The following is a 21,952-nucleotide window of genomic DNA, read 5'->3' as shown; positions in this document are numbered from 1 at the left end:
CTAATCTGAATGCATTTTGACCGCTAAAGGGCATTAGTTCATGTGTTTCATTTAGATAACATTGAGCTCATGCACATGAAGTGACCTAGGAGTGAGCACTGATTGGCTAAAATGCAAGTAAGTCAAAACAACTGAAATAAGGGGGCAGTTAGCAGAAGCTTAGATACAAGGTAATTACAGAGGTAAAAAGTGTATTAATATAACAGTGTTGGTTATGCAAAACTGGGGGAATGGGTAATACAGGGATTATCTTTCTTTTTAAACAACAAATTCTGGTGTTGACAGTCCCTTTAAAATTCCCTCTGGACTAGCAGCATTCAAAATTTTAGTTCAAAGTAATTTTATAAAAAAAATGGATAATACACACTGCATAAAAAGGTATTCAAAAGAACAGAATTTTCTTCAGAATGTGTTTCTTAGCCAAATGAGCTGTATGCGACTGTTTTATCTGTCAAATAGAATCACTGATCAGTATATATAAACATACATATAAGGTATCTTTTCCTGTTGATAAGATGATGCTCTAGTGATATGCAGTATGTGTGTGTGTATATGTATATGTGTATATATATATATATATATATATATATATATATATAATAAAAAAGAAAAAGAAAAAATGGTTCAAGAACCACAAAGTCTACTATAGCCTGCACTGATTAATAAAGGGCAAATTTTGAGCTCCAGAAAGGTAGGAACAGATGGACAAAGTGAAAAAACCACACGGATACAGTAACCTGTGCTAACTCACACAGTTTAATAATTACCGCAAATTCAAAATTTCAAATCCCCAAACAAAAATATAAAATAAAATAAAATAAAAATAAACACATGGGTAAAGCAGTAACCACAGATACTAATTGTGTCGACACAGATAGACTAGTCATATGACCTCTGTTTTAGCACCATCCCGGGAGGCAAATAGTATGGTAATGTCCCAAGAAATTTATATGAATGCACTGATAAAATTCCTGAAGTGCATGTAGTTCATGTTATTAAAGGACATCAACACAAAGTTCTCCTTGGATGATGGTGCTTGAATAAACAGAGGAAAAACTGTAGACAATAAGAGGGAGCTGCTAGAGTTGTATAACCCATGTATTTAGTGAACTTTATATAGCGTCCAGCATGGAGTAGTACAATCTTGTGATCATAAGTAGATAAATCTGTTCTACCAGATCGCTAGGGTGGCTAATGCAGCAAATTTCAGAAAGTCAACTTAAAAAGAGGAAACGGATACCTGTATCAGGGATAATTCTTTTCTCACCTGACCCATCCTTAGACGGTCCGCACTGTGCCTTTAAGCTCTTCACGCTGTTAAATCCGTCTTTTTCTGCTGCAAAAAAAGGTGAATATTGACACTCACCCTAGCGCTCTTTTAATTTCCGTAGATCAACTGATGTACAGGGGTTAACAGTCTCAACCTCTATGTCGCTCCTCAGACGGCTGTCATCCGGTCGATAGAAAGGGGGGTACAGCTGCTACCCCCAGTGTTTCTGCTGCTACACGCGTTTCACCCGCACTAAGCAAATTTCAAAACGGGCTTCGTCAGGCCATGTGCTTCTTTCATTTTTGTAAATATTTTATTATATCTTTTTACATGTGACAACACTGAAGAAATGACACTTTGCTACAATGTAAAGTAGTGAGTGTACAGCCTGTATAACAGTGTAAATTTGCTGTCCCCTCAAAATAACTCAAAACACAGCCATTTATGTCTAAACCGTTGGCATCAAAAGTGAGTACACCCCTAAGTGGAAATGTTCAAATTATATACCTTATCAAATATATATATATATATATCTTATCACGCATCCAATAGCAAAGCACTCATCGGTTATTATTTAATAATTTAATTTAATAATTTAGATACAGATCTAAAAATTCAGTATAAAACTGTTTAAAAAGTTACTTAGAAGCTCCCAGTTTAGCTCTGTTAAAAAAGTAGCTGGAACACCCATTGCAAGTGGGAAATATCAGACCCCTCCCCCTTCCTTTGCATATGAAAAGAATCTTTACACAAACAGGAACAAGCTGGAGTAGGTATACATCAGTATTCTCCTAACGCTTTGGGGCTTGGTTAGGAGTCTGAAAATCAGAGCAATGTTATTTAAAAATAAACAAAACTATACATTTAAAAAACAAAACCTGTATGGGCTATATAAAAGGTTAATCTACAAAACATTTATTTAAAGAAAAATTTAGTATATAATGTCCCTTTAGTTTTATCTAGAGTGGGGAGTTGAATGGTAGCAAGGAACATTGCATCTTCTATTTCATGAGTATGGTGTGTAAACACTTGGTTTGAAACAAACTTGAAACAGAAAACCTTGTGGGATGCTGGAACTGCAGGCCGTTGTTTGTTCATGTAGTCCCAAGTTGTTAAACTTTGCATTTCTCCACTATACCAGGGATTTCTTATAGATTATGCATGGGTTTGCTTATATGATAGCCACTACTTTTGCAAAGAGTATGTATAGTCATTGGCAAAGAAGGTCATACGTCACCCGTGTTCAGCTTTGTGATGTGAAAAACATTTTTTTAAGTCTTTTGGAAGGATAAGAGACTTTGGTTGGACCTCCCCTTTTTTTTCCTCCTCAGCAGTTGAAGCTGATGAGCTATTGATGTCTGAGACCTCATTCTCTAGAGCTGAACTTTTAGTTGAACTGTCCTTGGAAGATTGTTAGAAGCTGTTCTTTTTGTAAGTTTCATCAGGGCTCTATTCTACTAGCTTTTCCATGCCTTCCATTATTCATGTAGGTAGACCCATCAATTGCGCCTCATCCTCATTTTTCGAGGTTTCAGAATCTAAAGTTGCAACATGTTTGCTTACCAGTTGCTCTTTTTCATGTGAATCAATCTTCTTTTTTACTTGCTTTTTTATCTCTTTGTCCAAATATATAAAATTTAGAGCGTTTCTGTCATTACTTTTCTTCACCATGTCTGCAAGTCACTCAATCTCTGTGTCTGCTTCTAGAACAGAATCATTTACTTTGAACACCTAAGTATTGTAACGTCATCCAAAAATTGTCAAAACACCAGGATACTGCCAGATCCATGGATAATATTCTGCATATACAATGTTTTAATAATGCTTTATCTTATATTTAACCTAATCTTCACAAATTCTTCTAGATCCTTGTTACTTTTATGGAATCTCATTGTGGCTCTTTAAGATTGATGGAACGTTTACACATATTCAGTCTAATCTGCGCTTAATTTGCAAAATGAAACCAAACAAACATCAGATCCTTCGTTAATTCATTTAACCCTTTCCCGCAGGTACTTATTTGTCTACATCGGAACAAAGTTCTGATTTAAAGAAATAAGCAAAAATTGAAATCACACGATTATTCATGCAATCGTGTGGTTTCAATGATGGGTTCGGGGCATTGGGTTAGACACGCCCTCCAGCCCGCAATCCCAGTTAGGAAGCTGCTATATCTTCAGTACAGCCAAACGGCTAGGACGTTCCATGCTGTCCTAACGGTGCTAAAGCCCAGCGCAGTTTGGACGGCATGGAACGTCCTAAAGGTGGCATGGGGTTAAACACATCTCCGAAGATTTACAAATGGCAGAATTTTCAGAATCGTTAGTAAATTGTGCCAGATCATGTATAATTCATGCATATACACCAATATCCATCTATATTAATATTTTATTAATATCTTTAAATATGTTGAATACTAATGGTAATTTTCAGAAAAGCTAGCTAATTTGTTCTAAAACATCATGATAAGCAGTGTCTCTATTAATTTCCTGCAGTTTAATATAATTTAGGGCTTGATTATCTAAAGTTCTCAGTTCTGGTGCCCGATCCGATATGCAGCGTCGCCCGCAAAAGCCGGCAACGCCTGAATTTTGCACGGTTTTGGTATCCTATATACGGCATTACCTAGAAGTTACGCTCGTATATTTCTGCCTTCGCCCGTAGTTTTTTGGGCCATAGGCAGGTATACCAAACCCATACAGAGTAAGGACTTACGTGGCGAAAATGGAGAAATCTTACTCCATTTTCACCTCGCCACAAAATGCAGCCGTAGTAAGCCTTACGCTGTATATTGGAGCCCCGTAACTCCCTAAACTACCTGCCAAATAAAACCTAACACCTAACGCATGTGCAATGTCTATCTACCTGTCAACCGCGATCCCCCGCCGCAATCCCTAATAAAGTATTTAACCCCTAAACCGCCGCTCCCGGACCCCGCCGCCACCTACATTAAAAGTATGACCCCCTAATGTGATCCCCCTACACAACCGTCGCCATCTACCATACTACCCCCTAAAGTGAGCCCCTACCCTGGTCCCGCCATCTACCTTACCTACCCCCTAAAGTGAACCCTACCCCGCCGCCATCTACCTTACCTACCCCCTAAAGTGAGCCCCTACCCCGCGCCGCCATCTACCTTACCTTACCCCCTAAAGTGAGCCCCTACCCCGCCACCATCTATTTTAAAAATATTAACCCCTAATTTAATCCCCCTCAACCGCCGCCACCCTATATTAAACACATTAACCCCTAATCTAATACCCCTACACCGCCGCCAGCTATATTAACTATATTAACCCTAATTATATTAGCGTTAATATAGTTAATATCGTTATTATATTATATATATTAACTATATTAACCCTAATTATATTAGGGTTAATATCGTTATTATATTATATATATTAAGTATAATAACCCGATCTAACTCTAACATCCCTAACTAAATCTTATTAAAATAAATCTAATTAATATTAATATTATTAATTAAAATATTCCTATTTAAATCTAAATACTTACCTATAAAATAAACCCTAAGATAGCTACAATGTAATTAATAATTACATTGTAGCTATTTTAGGGTTTATATTTATTTTACAGGTAACTTTGTATTTATTTTAACTAGGTACAATAGCTATTAAATAGTTAATAACTATTTAATAGCTACCTAGTTAAAATAATTACCAATTTACCTGTAAAAATAAATCCTAACCTAAGTTACAAATACACCTACACTATCAATAAATTAAATAAACTACAAATATCTAAACTAAAATACAATTAAATAAACTAAACTAAATTACAAAAAATAAAACAAGATTACAAGATTTTTAAGCTAATTACACCTATTCTAAGCCCCCTAATAAAATAATAAAGCCCCCCAAAATAAAAAAATTTCCCTACCCTATTCTAAATTTAAAAAGTTAACAGCTCTTTTGCCTTACCAGCCCTTAAAAGGGCCTTTTGCGGGGCATGCCCCAAAGAAAACAGCTCTTTTGCCTGTAAAAAACCCCCACAATACCACCCCCCAACATTACAACCTACCACCCACATAGCCCTATTCTAAACCCACCCAAACCCCCCTTAAAAAAACCTAACACTACCCCCCTGAAGATCTCCCTACCTTGTATTCACCCAGCCGGGCAGATGTCTTCAATCAAGCGGCAGAGAAGTCTTCTTCCATCCGGGCGATGTCTTCATCCCGGCGATGTCTTCAAGCAAGCGGCAGAGAAGTCTTCTTCCATCCGGCGATGTCTTCAAGCAAAGCGGCATCTTCAATCTTCTTTCTTCGCTCCTCCGCCACGGAGCATCCATCCGGCACGACGACTGAATGAGGAATGAGGTACCTTTTAAATGACGTCATCCAAGATGGCGTCCGCCGAATCCGATTGGCTGATAGGATTCTATCAGCCATTCGGAATTAAGGTAGAAAAATCTGATTGAATCAGCCAATCGGATTCAAGTTCAATCTGATTGGTTCAGCCAATCGGATTGAACTTGAATCTGATTCAATCAGCCAATCAGCCAATCAGATTTTTCTACCTTAATTCCGAATGGCTGATAGAATCCTATCAGCCAATCGGAATTCGACGGACGCCATCTTGGATGACGTCATTTAAAGGTACCTCATTCCTCGTTCAGTCGTCGTGCCGGATGGATGCTCTGCGGTGGAGGAGCAAAGAAATAAGATTGAAGATGCCGCTTTGCTTGAAGACATGGCGGCGGTGTAGGGGGATTAAATTAGGGGTTAATATTTTGAAGATGCCGCTTTGCTTGAAGACATGGCGGCGGTGTAGGGGGATTAAATTAGGGATTAATATTTTGAAGATGCCGCTTTGCTTGAAGACATGGCGGCTGTGTAGGGGGATTAAATTAGGGGTTAATATTTTTAAAATAGATGGCGGCGGGGTAGGAGCTCACTTTAGGGGGTAGGTAAGGTAGATGGCGGGCGGGGTAGGGCTCACTTTAGGGGGTAGGTAAGGTAGATGGTGGTGGGGTAGGGGCTCATTTTAGGGGGGTAGGTAAGGTAGATGGCGGCGGGGTAGGGGCTCACATTAGGGGGTTATAGATTTAATATAGCTGGCGGCGGGGTCCGGGGGGCGGCGGTTTAGGGGTTAATACATTTTTTATTGTTAGGATAGTGAGGGGGGATAGCGGATAGAGGGTTGGACGTGTCGGTCTATGTTTGGGAGGCGTGTTAGATAGTACGGGTGATTTTATAACTTAGTCAGGTTTTGTAGGCGCCGGCAGTTTCTAAAGTGCCGTAAGTCACTGGCGACTCCAGAAATGTGTACTTACGCAGATTTCTGGACATCGCTGGTTTGTCAGACTTACGGCACTTTAGCCTCTGACGGCGCCGTATATGGGATAGCTCGAGTTGTGAGCTAAAACTACGGGTGGCGGGGAGTCCCTTGCTTGCGCCGCAAACTACGATCTATATCGGATCGCGCCCCTGGAATCAGCACTGGGCGGCCCCTACAAAACAACTTAGAAAAGCAAATTATACCTTGACAGCTGTTTATCTTGGTATGCAGGGCTTATAATATAATGCTCTAAAAATGCCCACAAATATTTTGCATTTTTTCTCTTTAAGGGATAGGAAAGTCAAAATTAAACTTGCATGGTTCAGATAGAGCATGTAATTTTAAGACACTTTTACATTCAGTTTAGATTGGCTAACTAAATGTGTTCATCTAGCTGCCAGTAGTGCAATGCTGTTCCTTCAGCAAAGGATAACAAGATAATGAAGGAAATTTGAGAAGTAAATTGTAAATTTGTTTAAAATTGTATGTTCTATCCAAATAATGAAAGAGAAAAAATTGGAGTTTCCTTTCCTTTTAATGCCAGCAAATGTCTGATCATTCAGCTCTTAAGACTCCCCTGTATAAATGTATTTATACATTTTATTTATTGCTCCCAATAGATAACAATGACCTTCAATGAGTAGCTTTACCTCTAGAGGATAGGACCGAGTTCCAGTTTGTGAATGACATAATCCCAATGACTATAAATAGCCTGCAGTTAGTACAGTTATCTTCAGTTAATATTCTCATCAGTCCATAAGATTTCTTTCTTCTAAATCATGTTGTTATTTTAAAGGAACAGTAATGTCACAAATGTTCATGATTGAGATAAAGTGTTACATTTTTAAAAACTTAACATTCTACTTCTATTACATTTGTTTTATTCACTTATGGCTAGATTACGAGTTTTGTGTTATGAGCGGCTCGGTGCTAACTTGCAAGTTATTTCCACTGCTCACCTCCCTATAGCGCTGCTATTACAGGTTTGCAAATACCCGGCTTTAGCAGGCAATATTGCAGCATTGAGCAAAATTGAGCTCCATACCACACTCAAATACCAGCGCTGCTTTGAGCTGGTTTTACCTACTCGTGCACGATTTCCCATAGACATCAATGGGGAGAGCCGGTTAAAAAAAGCCTAACACCTGCAATAAAGGAGTGTAAAGCTCCGTAACGCAGCTCTATTGATTCCTTTGGGGAAACAACATTTATGTTTACACCTAACACCCTAACATAAACCCTGAGTCTAAACACCCCTAATCTCCTGCCCCTGACATCACCGCCACCTACATTATATTTATTAACCCCTAATCTGCAGCCCCAACATTGCCACCACCTACATTACAGTTATTAACCTCTAATCTGCCGTCCCCAATGTCGCCGCCACCTACATTACACTTATTAACCCCTATTCTGCCTCCCCTAACATCGCCGCCACTATACTAAAGTTATTAACCCCTTAACCTAACCCTAAGTCTAACCCTAACACCCACTAACTTTAATATAATTAAATTAAATCTAAATAAAAATTACTATTATTGACTAAATAATACCTATTTAAAACTAAATACTTACCTGTAAAATAAGCCCTAAGCTAGCTACAATATAACTAATAGTTACATTGTAGCTATCTTAGGTTTTATTTTTATTTTACAGGTAAGTTTGTATTTATTTTAACTAGGTAGACTAGTTACTAAATAGTTATTAACTATTTACTAGCTATCTAGTTAAAATAAATACAAATTTACCTGTAAATAAAACCTAACCTGAGTTACACTAACACCTAACCTTACACTACAATCACTGTTCCAATCAGCTAATAGAATGCAAGCTCAATCCTATTGGCTGATTGGATCAGCCAATCGGAATTCAAGGGACGCCATCTTGGATGACGTCATTTAAAGGAGAATTCATTCTTGAAGATCCATCGACAGAAGAGGATGCTCCGCGCTGGATGTCTTGAAGATGGAGCCGCTCCGTGTCGGAAGGATGAAGATAAAAGATGCCGTCTGGATGAAGACTTCTGGTCCAATCAGCTAATAGAATGCAAGCTCAATCCTATTGGCTGATTGGATCAGCCAATCGGAATTCAAGGGACGCCATCTTGGATGACGTCATTTAAAGGAGAATTCATTCTTGAAGATCCATCGACAGAAGAGGATGCTCCGCGCTGGATGTCTTGAAGATGGAGCCGCTCCGTGTCGGAAGGATGAAGATAAAAGATGCCGTCTGGATGAAGACTTCTGCCTGTCTGGAGGACCACTTCTTGCCACTTGGATGAAGACTTCTCCCGGCTTCGTTGAGGATGGATGTCCGGTCTTCAAAAACTGTAAGTGGATCTTCGGGGGTTAGTGTTAGTTTTTTAAGGGCTTAGTGGGTGGGTTTTATTTTTAGCTTAGGGTTTGGGCAAGGAAAAAGAGCTAAATGCCCTTTTAAGGGCAATGTCCATCCAAATGCCCTTTTCAGGGCAATGGGGAGCTTAGGTTTTTTAGAAAGGATTTTATTCGGGGGGTTGGTTGTGTGGGTGGTGGGTTTTTACTGTTGGGGGTGGTTGTTTCTATTATTTTTTACAGGTAAAAGAGCTGATTTCTTTGGGGCAATGCCCCGCAAAAGACCCTTTTAAGGGCTATTGGCAGTTTAGTTTAGGCTAGGTTTTTTTTTATTTTGGGGGGCTTTTTTTACTTTGATAGGTCTTATTAGATTATGTGTAATTAGTTTAAATATTTGATAATTTTATTTGGTGTAATTTAGTGGGTTTTTTATTGTAATTTAGTTAATTGTATTTAATTAATGTAATTTATTTAATTGTAGTGTAAGGTTAGGTGTTAATGTAAGACAAGTTAGATTTTATTTTACTGGTAAATTTGTATTTATTTTAACTAGGTAGTTAGTAAATAGTTAACTATTTACTAACTAATCTACCTAGTTAAAATAAATACAAACTTACCTGTAAAATAAAAATAAAACCTAGATAGCTACAATGTAACTATTAGTTATATTGTAGCTAGCGTAGTTTTTTTTTTTTACAGGTAAGTATTTCGTTTTAAATAGGAATTATTTAGTTAATGATAGTAATTTTTATTTAGATTTATTTTAATTATATTAAAGTTAGGGGACTTAGGGTTAGGGGTTAATAACTTTAGTATAGTGGCGGCGATTTTGGGGGCAGCAGATTAGGGGTTAATAACAGTAATGTAGGTTGCAGCGATGTTAGGGACAGCAGATTAGGGGTTAATAATATTTAACTAGTGTTTACGATGCAGGAGTGCGGCGGTTAAGGGGTTAATATGTTTATTATAGTGGCGGAAATGCGGGAGGTCCTCGGTTTAGGGGTTATTAGGTAGTTTATTGGAGTTAGTATACTTTTTAGCACTTTAGTTATGAGTTTTATGTTACAGCTTTGTAGCGTAAAACCCATAACTACTGACTTTCAGTTTACGGTATGGTTCTTGTAGTTATAGGCTATACCGCTTACTTTTTCGCCGGACAGGCAGACTCGTAATACTGGCGCTGTGGAAGTCCCATTGAAAAAGGACTTTTTGAAAGCTGCGGTAGTTACGTTGCGTTACGGCCAAAAAAGCGTGCGGTATAGCTGTACCTACAAGACTCGTAATAGCGGCGGTAGTGAAAAAGAGCCTTAACGCTGCTTTTTCACTCATAACGCAAAACTCGTAATCTAGCCATTTGTATCCTTTTGTTGAAGGGTAAAGCTAAGTAAGAGGAATGTGCTTGTATCTTAAGAACTCATTCGGCTAGATTACGAGTTGTGCATTAGGGTTAAAAAGCAGAGTTAAAAGGTCCTAACACTGCTTTTTAACGCCCGCTGGTATTCCGATTCTTGAAATGACAGGTGTACCGCCTACTTTTTTGGTCAGACTCGAAAATACCGCAAATCCACTTACGTCAATTGCGTATCCTATATTTTCGATGGGACTTGCATAACGCCGGTATTACGAGTCTTCCAAAAAGTGAGCAGTACAGCCTCTCCTCTCAAGACTGATACCGCATTTAAAAGTCAGTAGTTAAAGGGCCACTGTAAGTAAATATTTTTTATGCCTGTTACTAACTAACTACCCCAAATACGCTTTTTATCAATAGCATTTCATTAACATATCTCTACCGTATATCAGAAATCTTGTCTGCAAATGTAATTGTTTTCCAAACCCACTCCGTGGGTATCCTTTGCTCTGTACCAATCCGTTTACAATACCTAGGTTTCAAAATGGCGCTTTAAACACAAAGTTATTGGTTTAAGTATTTTGAACAAGCAGTGCTGAAAATAGTTGGCAGGATAACGTGACATCATCGGCGAATAAAAGATATAAGTTTTAGAACGTTATGAAACTTCGTTTTGGAGAAAATATAGGTCAGTAGGTTTTAATTAATGTTTATTAACTTTAATATGTTAGTTGTTTAGCTTAAAAATTATAACAGAAAGTAATCCTTTAAGAGTTTTATGGGCTAATGCCGTAACATAAAACTCTTAACTAAATTGCTAAAAAGTACACTAACACCCATAAACTACCTATTTACCCCTAAACCGAGGGCGCCCCCCCCCCACATCACAAACACTAAATAAAAATGTTTAACCCCTAATCTGCAGAACCGGACATCGCCGCCACTATAAAAAATATATTAACCCCTAAACCACCACCCTCCCGCATTGCAAACACTAGTTTAATTTTATTAACCCCTAATCTGCTGTCCCTAACATCGCCGACACCTACCTACATTTATTAACCCCTAATCTGCCGCCCCCCCAACGTCGCTGCAACTATATTAAAGTTATTAACCCCTAAATCTAAGTCTAACCCTAACCCCCCCCTAACATAAATATAATTTAAATAAATCTAAATAAAATTACTACAATTCACTAAATTATTCCTATTTAAAACTAAATACTTACCTATAAAATAAACCCTAAGATAGCTACAATATAACTAATAGTTACATTGTAGCTAGCTTAGGGTTTATTTTTATTTTACTGGCAACTTTGTATTTATTTTAACTAGGTACAATAGTTATTAAATAGTTATTAACTATTTAATAACTACCTAGTTAAAATAAAGACAAATTTACCTGTAAAATAAATCATAACCTAAGTTACAATTACACCTAACACTACACTATAATTAAATAAATTCCCTAAACGAAATACAATTAATTACAATTTAAAACAATTATCTAAAGTACGGAAAAAAACTCCACTAAATTACAGAAAATAATAAAATAATTATTTTAGCATCAGCCAATAGGATTTTTTCTACCTTAATTCCGATTGGCTGATAGAATTCTATCAGCCAATCGGAATTCAAGGGACGCCATCTTGGATGACGTCTTTTAAAGGAACCTTCATTCTTCAGTTGGACTTCGTTTGAAGAGAATGCTCCGCGTCGGATGTCTTGAAGTTGGAGTCGCTCCGAGCAGGACCTCTTCTGGCCGGCATCGATGAAGACTTCTGCCCGTCTGGAGGACCACTTCGCCCGGCTTTGTTGATGAATTCGGCACAGCTGGGTGAAGACTTCTCAAGGTAGGGTGATCTTCAAGGGGTTAGTGTTAGGTTTTATTAAGCGGGGATTGGGTGGGTTTTAGAGTAGGGTTGGGTGTGTGGGTGGTGGGTTTTAATATTGGGGGGGTATTGTATTTTTTTTACAGGTAAAAGAGCTGATTACTTTGGGGCAATGCCCAGCAAAAGGCCCTTTTAAGGGTTATTTGTAATTTAGTATAGGGTAGGGCTTTTTATTATTTGGGGGGCTTTTTTATTTTATTAGGGGGGTTAGATTAGGTGTAATTAGTTTAAAAAACTTGTAATTATGTTATTATTTTCTGTAATTTACTGTGTTTTTTTCGTACTTTAGATAATTTTTTAAAATTGTATTTAATTGTAGTTAATTTAGGTAATTAATTTAATTATAGTGTAGTGTTAGGTGTAATTGTAACTTATGTTAGGATTTATTTTACAGGTAAATGTGTCTTTATTTTAACTAGGTAGTTATTAAATAGTTAATAACTATTTAATAACTATTCTACCTAGTTAAAATAAATTCAAAGTTGCCTGTAAAATAAAAATAAACCCTAAGCTAGATACAATGTAACTATTAGTTATATTGTAGCTATCTTATGGTTTATTTTATAGGTAAGTATTTAGTTTTAAATTGGAATAATTTTGTGAATTATAGTAATTTTATTTAGACTTATTGTAATTATATTTAAGTTAGGGGTTGTTAGGGTTAGACTTAGGTTTAGGGTTTAATATAGTGGCTGCGATGTTGGGGACGGCAGATTAGGGGTTAATAAGTGTAGTTAGGTTGCGGCGACATTGGGGACGGCAGATTAGGGGTTAATAAATATAATGTAGATGTTGGCGATGTTGGGGGCGGCAGATTAGGGGTTCATAAGTATAATATAGGTGGCGGCGGTGTCTGGAGCGGCAGATTAGGGGTTAATATTATAATGTAGGTTGCAGCGATGTCGGGGGTGGCAGATTAGGCGTTAATAAGTGTAATATTAGGGGTGTTTAGATTCGGGGTTCATGTTAGGGTGTTTGGTGTAGACATTAAAAGTATTTCCCCATAGGAATCAATGGGGCTGCGTTAGGAGCTTTTTTGCAGGTATTAGTTTTTTTTTTTTAGCCGGCTCTCCCCCATTGATTCCTATGGGGAAATCGTGCACTAGCACGTTTTGCCAGCTCACTGCTAACGTAAGCAGCGCTGGTATTGAGGTGAGATGTGGAGCTAAATTTTGCTCTCCGCTCACTTTTCTGCGGCTAACGCCGGGTTTGTAAAAACCCGTAATACCAGCGCTGTCTGTAAGTGAGGGAAAATTGCTCGTTAGCACCGCACAGCCTTACCGACAAAATTCGTAATCTAGGTGTATGGCAGCTGTGTTTGCAAGAATGATTTTTAGCAATGTTATACACTGTTATACACTGTTGTTGAGGTCCTATGAGCATACCTTCACTTTTACAAACTTACCAAGAGAACAAAGCAAATTTGATAACAGAAATAAATTTGGAAGGTATTTAAAGAGTAATGGAAGCTATGCAGTTTTAATCAGTGTAGATAAAAACGAATAAATTAAAAAAAAAAAACTTTTTTTAAATTTATTTTAAGGACTATTAAACTTATTTCAACAATGCATAAAATGTTGCATTATTACATTATAGCAATATACATTCATTATTTATTATGCTGCCTTCTTCTGTAAAATACATCTAAAACATATGCTTGTTTCACTTTCTCCCAGGGAGGTTTGGATTAATACTTTTTGGCAATTTATGCAAGCTTTTGCTTACTTGACCCTCCGGCCTTAGATTCTCAGTAGTCACATATTTGTAAAAAGTGGATTTTCAGTTTTGCATCAACAATCATGATAGGGATATCATTCTTTGCAATAGTAACCAAGTTGATAAGGGCATGCTTACCCAGTCTCACTCAACTTCACATGTGCAAACAGAGTTTGTGCTATATCTCAATATTAGTTTGTGATTGGATAGGAAGGATTATTTTGTTGTGGGGGACAGAGAAATCAGTTAAATTAATAAACATAAAACAATATACTCATAATCTGAAAGGTTATTATTCTAAAAATGAAACCTTTAAGTAGAAAACCATGATGGTGATTTAAATTGTGACTTAAAGTGTCAGTAAACCTCAAAAATAATGTTTTATAATTCTGCACATAGTGCAGAATTATATAACATTATATTAGCGCAAACTTTATAAAACATAATATTCCCTTTGAATTTTTTAAAACAACGGCTGTTTTTGAGACCCGCTCTCTGTGCTCTTCTAAGCGGGTCTGTTTTTTTCACACAGCGCATCGGGCCAGCTGAATAGTCACAGCCCGGCCCGACCGTGCCATAACTATTAAGTGCAGCTCGCTCCTGCTGTCAGACAGAGCAGGAGCGAGCTGCACTTAATGTTATGGCGCGGTCGGGCCGGGCTGTGACTATACAGCTGGCCCGATGCGCTGTGTGAAAAAAACAGACCCGCTTAGAAGAGCACAGAGAGCGGGTCTGAAAAACAGCTTTTGTTTTAAAAAAATTCAAAGGGAATATTATGTTTTATAAAGTTTGCGCTAATATAATGTTATATAATTCTGCACTATGTGCAGAATTATATAACATTATTTTTGAGGTTTACTGTCCCTTTAAATCATGATTAAATTCAATTTGAACAATATTTAGCTGCTCGCTGGATGATCAGTTAACACTTCTGTGGCAGGGAATGGTGCATAGCATTGTTGTGTAGTCTGGTCATTGCAAGAAAAGCACTAAGATGTTGTTTTTATCTGGAAAAGGTTTTATCTCCCACCAGCTCCAGAATAGTCAAGAGATCCCACACTTGAACATTTCCTGCATCATATTTAGTTGTATGTTTGACACAGTAAGTGTTAGCCTCCTCACATGAACTCTGATTGCGACAAGAAATGTCAAAATTTGGTTTGTCAGTAGTGTGATGTTTTTCGACAAAGAAGCAGTTTGTTACTCTCTCATGAAGACCACCCTTTGTTATTCATCTTTTAAACATGCTTTTGCTTACTGGAATACAATGTTCTTGGTTCAGCTGGGCCTGAATTGTGGATGCACATTATTTTATTCTGTATTAAAGGGACATAATACTCAAATGCTAAATCACTTAAAACTGATGCAGTATAGCTGTAAAAAGCTGACAGGAAAATATCACCTGAGCATCTCTATGTAAAAAAAGGAAGATATTTTACCTCACAATTTCCTTTCACTTAACTCTCATGAGATTTCATAGTAAGCTTCCTTAAACTGAATAGGGAAATTGCAAGAGTGTGCACGAGGCTCCCTCCCTTTCCTGTCTCAGGACAGACATACTGATTTGCTGCTTAAAGTCCTTTGCAATGGGGTTTGAATACTTAGGACATTTTGAGGTAAAATATCTTTCTTTTTTACATAGAGATGTTAAAGGGACACTGTACCAAAAAATTTTCATTTGTGATTCAGATAGAGCATGACATTTTAAGCAACTTTCTAATTTACTCCTATTATCAAATTTTCTTCATTCTCTTGGTATCTTTATTTGAAATGCAAGAAAGTAAGTTTAGATGCCGGCCCATTTTTGGTGATCAACCTGGGTTGTTCTTGCTGATTGGTGGATAAACTCATCCACCAATAAAAATTTGCTGTCCATAGTTATGAATAAAAAAAAAGCTTAGATGTCTTCTTTTTAAAATAAAGATAACAAGAGAACGAAGAAAAAATGATAATAGGAATAAATTAGAAAGGGGCTTAAAATTGCATGCTCTATGTGAATCATGAAATAAAAAAATGAGGGTTCATTGTCCCTTTAAGGTGATATTTTCTAGTCAGCTTTTTACAGCTATGCTGCATCACTTTCAAGTGTTTTAACATTTGGGTATCATGGCCTTTTAATGTTATAGTTAGCTGGTAACAGTTTTTTGGCACCCAGGAGAATACATAGATAAAAATGGTGAGGGAAGAGGATATTCATATTAATTATAAATATTACACAAAGATTAAACAAAGAGAAAATTGATTTCTCTCTGTTACACTTACTGTTCAAGAATATATTATTTATTATCTGATTATAATATTTTACTTATCAATAAATGATCAAATAAAACCAGTTGGCGATACAGTATTTATATATTTATACACATTTGTTCCCCTTACTTGCCTACAATGTTTATCTCAGACCATACCATCACAGACAAATATTACACCATTATGATTAACTCTTTCACTACACTGTTGCTAGTCAGTGTCGCTTTAGAAAGAAAAGCTTTATACCAAAAATCTTGTATCTCAGTGGCCTAAATTGTGAATTCTATATTCTTTAATATAACAATCAAATATTACTTTAAAGGTGACAGTAAACACAAAAAAATGTTACTGTTTAAAAAGATAGATAATCCCTTTATTTTTCATTCCCCAGTTTTGCACTTTTTACCTCTGTGATTACCTTGTATCTAAGCTTCTGCAGACTGCACCCTTATTTCAGTTCTTTTGACAAACTTGCATTTCAAGCAATTAGTGCAGACTCTTAACATTTTACTCACACCTGTGGAGTTATTTATCTATAGTGCACACATGAACTAATACCCTCTAGCTGTGAACAACTGTCAAATGCATTCAAATAAGAGGCGGCCTTCAAGGCCTTAGAAATTTAGCATATGAGCCTACCTAGGTTTATCTTTAAACAAAGAATACCAAAGGAACAAAGCAAATTTGATGCTAAAAGTAAATTGGAAAGTTGTTTAAAATTACATGCCCTATCTGAATCATGAAAGTTTAATTTGGACTTTACCGTCCCATTAATACAGAGGTCTACATTCAATTAGAGCTCACTCTAGTAAGGATTAAATGTCCCTCCAGTTTTTGTGTTATCCTATTTACCTTATTCACTGTAGTAGAACACAGCTAGCTTTATTTCACTGTACAGTTCCTTTGAAAAATATAAGATTTCAGAATAACATCTCATGTTTGTATTTCAGTTTTTGTAAAGATGAAGCTGTGTTGGCAGATGAATAATTAGCACAATGAAGTAAAGGACAAGGAGGATAAATGCATTACAAAAGATTTGAGTAACCTTACTACGACTCACCATGGTTCCACTAAAGTATATCTCTACATCATGCTGGACTCTATTGATGGGACAAAAAATGGTGTTTCAAAAAATAACTCTCCGCTCCATGGCTATTTGTCACAGTGATCAGGTATGAGGGGTTTTTGTTTTCAAAACTGATATTCTGTTAGTAAGAAAAGTGCTGATTTTTTATTTATTGTAAGGACCTATTCCAGAAGAAATATCATTGTCATGTCACTGACACCATTTGTGTCTATTTTTGCAGGCTAACCAAACATTAGGACAACAAAATACACCACCTGAGTTAGCAGGCTGCGTGCAGAAGCAAAATATTGTGCTCAAAACTCCCAAGGTAAAATGTAGCAGCCATTTACATTATGTGTGTCAAGCAATACGTTCTTGCATTTATTTTGTGTTGCTTTTATAGGGCACTCACGATGTTAACCCCAAACAAATGGCAGTGCGAGAGAAAGTCTTCAAAACTATTGTGAATTGCTTTAAACGACATGGCGCTGAGAGTATTGACACTCCGGTTTTTGAGCTGAAGGTTAGTGTAATTACTGTTCTTTCTTGTCTGTCTATTTAAAGGGATATTAAACTGCTGGATACAGCTACAGTAGCAGGTTAACTACTCCCCATACTCTTCTTTTCTCCAACATAGGTGTGTCCGGTCCACGGCGTCATCCTTACTTGTGGGATATTCTCTTCCCCAACAGGAAATGGCAAAGAGCCCAGCAAAGCTGGTCACATGATCCCTCCTAGGCTCCGCCTACCCCAGTCATTCTCTTTGCCGTTGTACAGGCAACATCTCCACGGAGATGGCTTAGAGTTTTTTAGTGTTTAACTGTAGTTTTTATTATTCAATCAAGAGTTTGTTATTTTAAAATAGTGCTGGTATGTACTATTTACTCTGAAACAGAAAAGAGATGAAGATTTCTGTTTGTATGAGGAAAATGATTTTAGCAACCGTTACTAAAATCCATGGCTGTTCCACACAGGACTGTTGAGAGGAATTAACTTCAGTTGGGGGAACAGTGAGCAGTCTTTTGCTGCTTGAGGTATGACACATTCTAACAAGACGATGTAATGCTGGAAGCTGTCATTTTCCCTATGGGATCCGGTAAGCCATTTTTATTCAGACAGTAAATAAGGGCTTCACAAGGGCTTATTAAGACTGTAGACATTTTCTGGGCTAAATCGATTCATATATTACACATATTTAGCCTTGAGGAATCATTTAATCTGGGTATTTTTGTTAAATAATATCGGCAGGCACTGTTTTAGACACCTTATTCTCTAGGGGCTTTCCCTAATCATAGGCAGAGCCTCATTTTCGCGCCGGTATTGCGCACTTGTTTTTGAGCAGCATGACATGCAGTCGCATGTGTGAGGAGCTCTGATACATAGAAAAGACTTTCTGAAGGCGTCATTTGGTATCGTATTCCCCTTTGGGCTTGGTTGGGTCTTAGCAAAGCAGATACCAGGGACTGTAAAGGGGTTAAAGTTAAAAACGGCTCCGGTTCCGTTATTTTAAGGGTTAAAGCTTCCAAATTTGGTGTGCAATACTTTTAAGGCTTTAAGACACTGTGGTGAAATTTTGGTGAATTTTGAACTATTCCTTCATACTTTTTCGCAATTGCAGTAATAAAGTGTGTTCAGTTTAAAATTTAAAGTGACAGTAACGGTTTTATTTTAAAACGTTTTTTGTACTTTGTTATCAAGTTTATGCCTGTTTAACATGTCTGAACTACCAGATAGACTGTGTTCTGAATGTGGGGAAGCCAAGGTTCCTTCTCATTTAAATAAATGTGATTTATGTGACACTGAAAATGATGCCCAAGATGATTCCTCAAGTGAGGGGAGTAAGCATGGTACTGCATCATTCCCTCCTTCGTCTACACGAGTCTTGCCCACTCAGGAGGCCCCTAGTACATCTAGCGCGCCAATACTCCTTACTATGCAGCAATTAACGGCTGTAATGGATAATTCTATCAAAAACATTTTAGCCAAAATGCCCACTTATCAGCGTAAGCGCGACTGCTCTGTTTTAGATACTGAAGAGCATGAGGACGCTGATGATAATGGTTCTGAAATGCCCCTACACCAGTCTGAGGGGGCCAGGGAGGTTTTGTCTGAGGGAGAAATTTCAGATTCAGGGAAAATTTCTCAACAAGCTGAACCCGATGTGATTACATTTAAATTTAAGTTGGAACATCTCCGCGCTCTGCTTAAGGAGGTATTATCCACTCTGGATGATTGTGAGAATTTGATCATCCCAGAGAAACTATGTAAAATGGACAAGTTCCTAGAGGTCCCGGGGCTCCCAGAAGCTTTTCCTATACCCAAGCGGGTGGCGGACATTGTAAATAAAGAATGGGAAAGGCCCGGTATACCTTTCGTCCCTCCCCCCATATTTAAAAAATTGTTTCCTATAGTCGACCCTAGAAAGGACTTATGGCAGACTGTCCCCAAGGTCGAGGGAGCGGTTTCTACTTTAAACAAACGCACTACTATACCCATAGAAGATAGTTGTGCTTTCAAAGATCCTATGGATAAAAAATTAGAAGGTTTGCTTAAAAAGATGTTTGTTCAGCAAGGTTACCTTCTACAACCAATTTCATGCATTGTCCCTGTCACTACAGCCGCGTGTTTCTGGTTCGATGAGCTAGTAAAGGCGATCGATAGTGATTCTCCTCCTTATGAGGAGATTATGGACAGAATCCGTGCTCTCAAATTGGCTAATTCTTTCACCCTAGACGCCACTTTGCAATTGGCTAGGTTAGCGGCGAAGAATTCTGGGTTTGCTATTGTGGCGCGTAGAGCGCTTTGGTTGAAATCTTGGTCAGTGGATGCGTCTTCCAAGAACAAACTCCTTAACATTCCTTTCAAGGGGAAAACGCTGTTTGGCCCTGACTTGAAAGAGATTATCTCTGATATCACTGGGGGTAAGGGCCACGCCCTTCCTCAGGATAGGTCTTTCAAGGCCAAAAATAAACCTAATTTTCGTCCCTTTCGTAGAAACGGACCAGCCCCAAGTGCTACGTCCTCTAAGCAAGAGGGTAATACTTCTCAAGCCAAGCCAGCCTGGAGACCAATGCAAGGCTGGAACAAGGGAAAGCAGGCCAAGAAACCTGCCACTGCTACCAAGACAGCATGAAATGTTGGCCCCCGATCCGGGACCGGATCTGGTGGGGGGCAGACTCTCTCTCTTCGCTCAGGCTTGGGCAAGAGATGTTCTGGATCCTTGGGCACTAGAAATAGTCTCCCAAGGTTATCTTCTGGAATTCAAGGGGCTTCCCCCAAGGGGGAGGTTCCACAGGTCTCAATTGTCTTCAGACCACATAAAGAGACAGGCATTCTTACATTGTGTAGAAGACCTGTTAAAAATGGGAGTGATTCATCCTGTTCCATTAGGAGAACAAGGGATGGGGTTCTACTCCAATCTGTTCATAGTTCCCAAAAAAGAGGGAACGTTCAGACCAATCTTAGATCTCAAGATCTTAAACAAGTTTCTCAAGGTTCCATCGTTCAAAATGGAAACCATTCGAACAATTCTTCCTTCCATCCAGGAAGGTCAATTCATGACCACGGTGGATTTAAAGGATGCGTATCTACATATTCCTATCCACAAGGAACATCATCGGTTCCTAAGGTTCGCATTCCTGGACAAGCATTACCAGTTCGTGGCGCTTCCTTTCGGATTAGCCACTGCTCCAAGGATTTTCACAAAGGTACTAGGGTCCCTTCTAGCGGTGCTAAGACCAAGGGGCATTGCAGTAGTACCTTACTTGGACGACATTCTGATTCAAGCGTCGTCCCTTCCTCAAGCAAAGGCTCACACGGACATAGTCCTGGCCTTTCTCAGATCTCACGGATGGAAAGTGAACGTGGAAAAGAGTTCTCTATCTCCGTCGACAAGGGTTCCCTTCTTGGGAACAATAATAGACTCCTTAGAAATGAGGATTTTTCTGACAGAGGCCAGAAAAACAAAACTTCTAAACTCTTGTCAAACACTTCATTCCGTTCCTCTTCCTTCCATAGCGCAGTGCATGGAAGTAATAGGTTTGATGGTAGCGGCAATGGACATAGTTCCTTTTGCGCGCATTCATCTAAGACCATTACAACTGTGCATGCTCAGTCAGTGGAATGGGGACTATACAGACTTGTCTCCGAAGATACAAGTAAATCAGAGGACCAGAGACTCACTCCGTTGGTGGCTGTCCCTGGACAACCTGTCACAAGGGATGACCTTCCGCAGACCAGAGTGGGTCATTGTCACGACCGACGCCAGTCTGATGGGCTGGGGCGCGGTCTGGGGATCCCTGAAAGCTCAGGGTCTTTGGTCTCGGGAAGAATCTCTTCTACCGATAAATATTCTGGAACTGAGAGCGATATTCAATGCTCTCAAGGCTTGGCCTCAGCTAGCAAAGGCCAAGTTCATACGGTTTCAATCAGACAACATGACGACTGTTGCGTACATCAACCATCAGGGGGGAACAAGGAGTTCCCTGGCGATGGAAGAAGTGACCAAAATCATTCAATGGGCGGAGACTCACTCCTGCCACCTGTCTGCAATCCACATCCCAGGAGTGGAAAATTGGGAAGCGGATTTTCTGAGTCGTCAGACATTACATCCGGGGGAGTGGGAACTCCATCCGGAAATCTTTGCCCAAATTACTCAACTGTGGGGCATTCCAGACATGGATCTGATGGCCTCTCGGCAGAACTTCAAGGTTCCTTGCTACGGGTCCAGATCCAGGGATCCCAAGGCGACTCTAGTAGATGCACTAGTAGCACCTTGG

The 21,952-nt window shown here is 38.5% G+C and overlaps 1 protein-coding gene across 1 annotated transcript in view; it reads left to right on the top strand.

Moving 5' to 3' along the window:
* Positions 1-21,952, top strand: part of LOC128663982 (histidine--tRNA ligase, cytoplasmic) — a 354,313-nt gene that overhangs the window by 3,839 nt on the left and 328,522 nt on the right. The window contains exons 2-4 of the mRNA XM_053718604.1: positions 17,059-17,280; positions 17,416-17,502; positions 17,578-17,697. Coding sequence (XP_053574579.1) covers positions 17,170-17,280; positions 17,416-17,502; positions 17,578-17,697 — 318 coding nt within the window. The 5' untranslated portion in view covers positions 17,059-17,169. The remainder of the gene's footprint in view (positions 1-17,058; positions 17,281-17,415; positions 17,503-17,577; positions 17,698-21,952) is intronic.

Source organism: Bombina bombina, chromosome 6 (genome assembly GCF_027579735.1).
Source record: "Bombina bombina isolate aBomBom1 chromosome 6, aBomBom1.pri, whole genome shotgun sequence".
NCBI classification, from domain to species: domain Eukaryota; kingdom Metazoa; phylum Chordata; class Amphibia; order Anura; family Bombinatoridae; genus Bombina; species Bombina bombina.
Note: the sequence above shows the minus strand (reverse complement) of the source record. Positions and strands in the feature narration are given on the sequence as shown.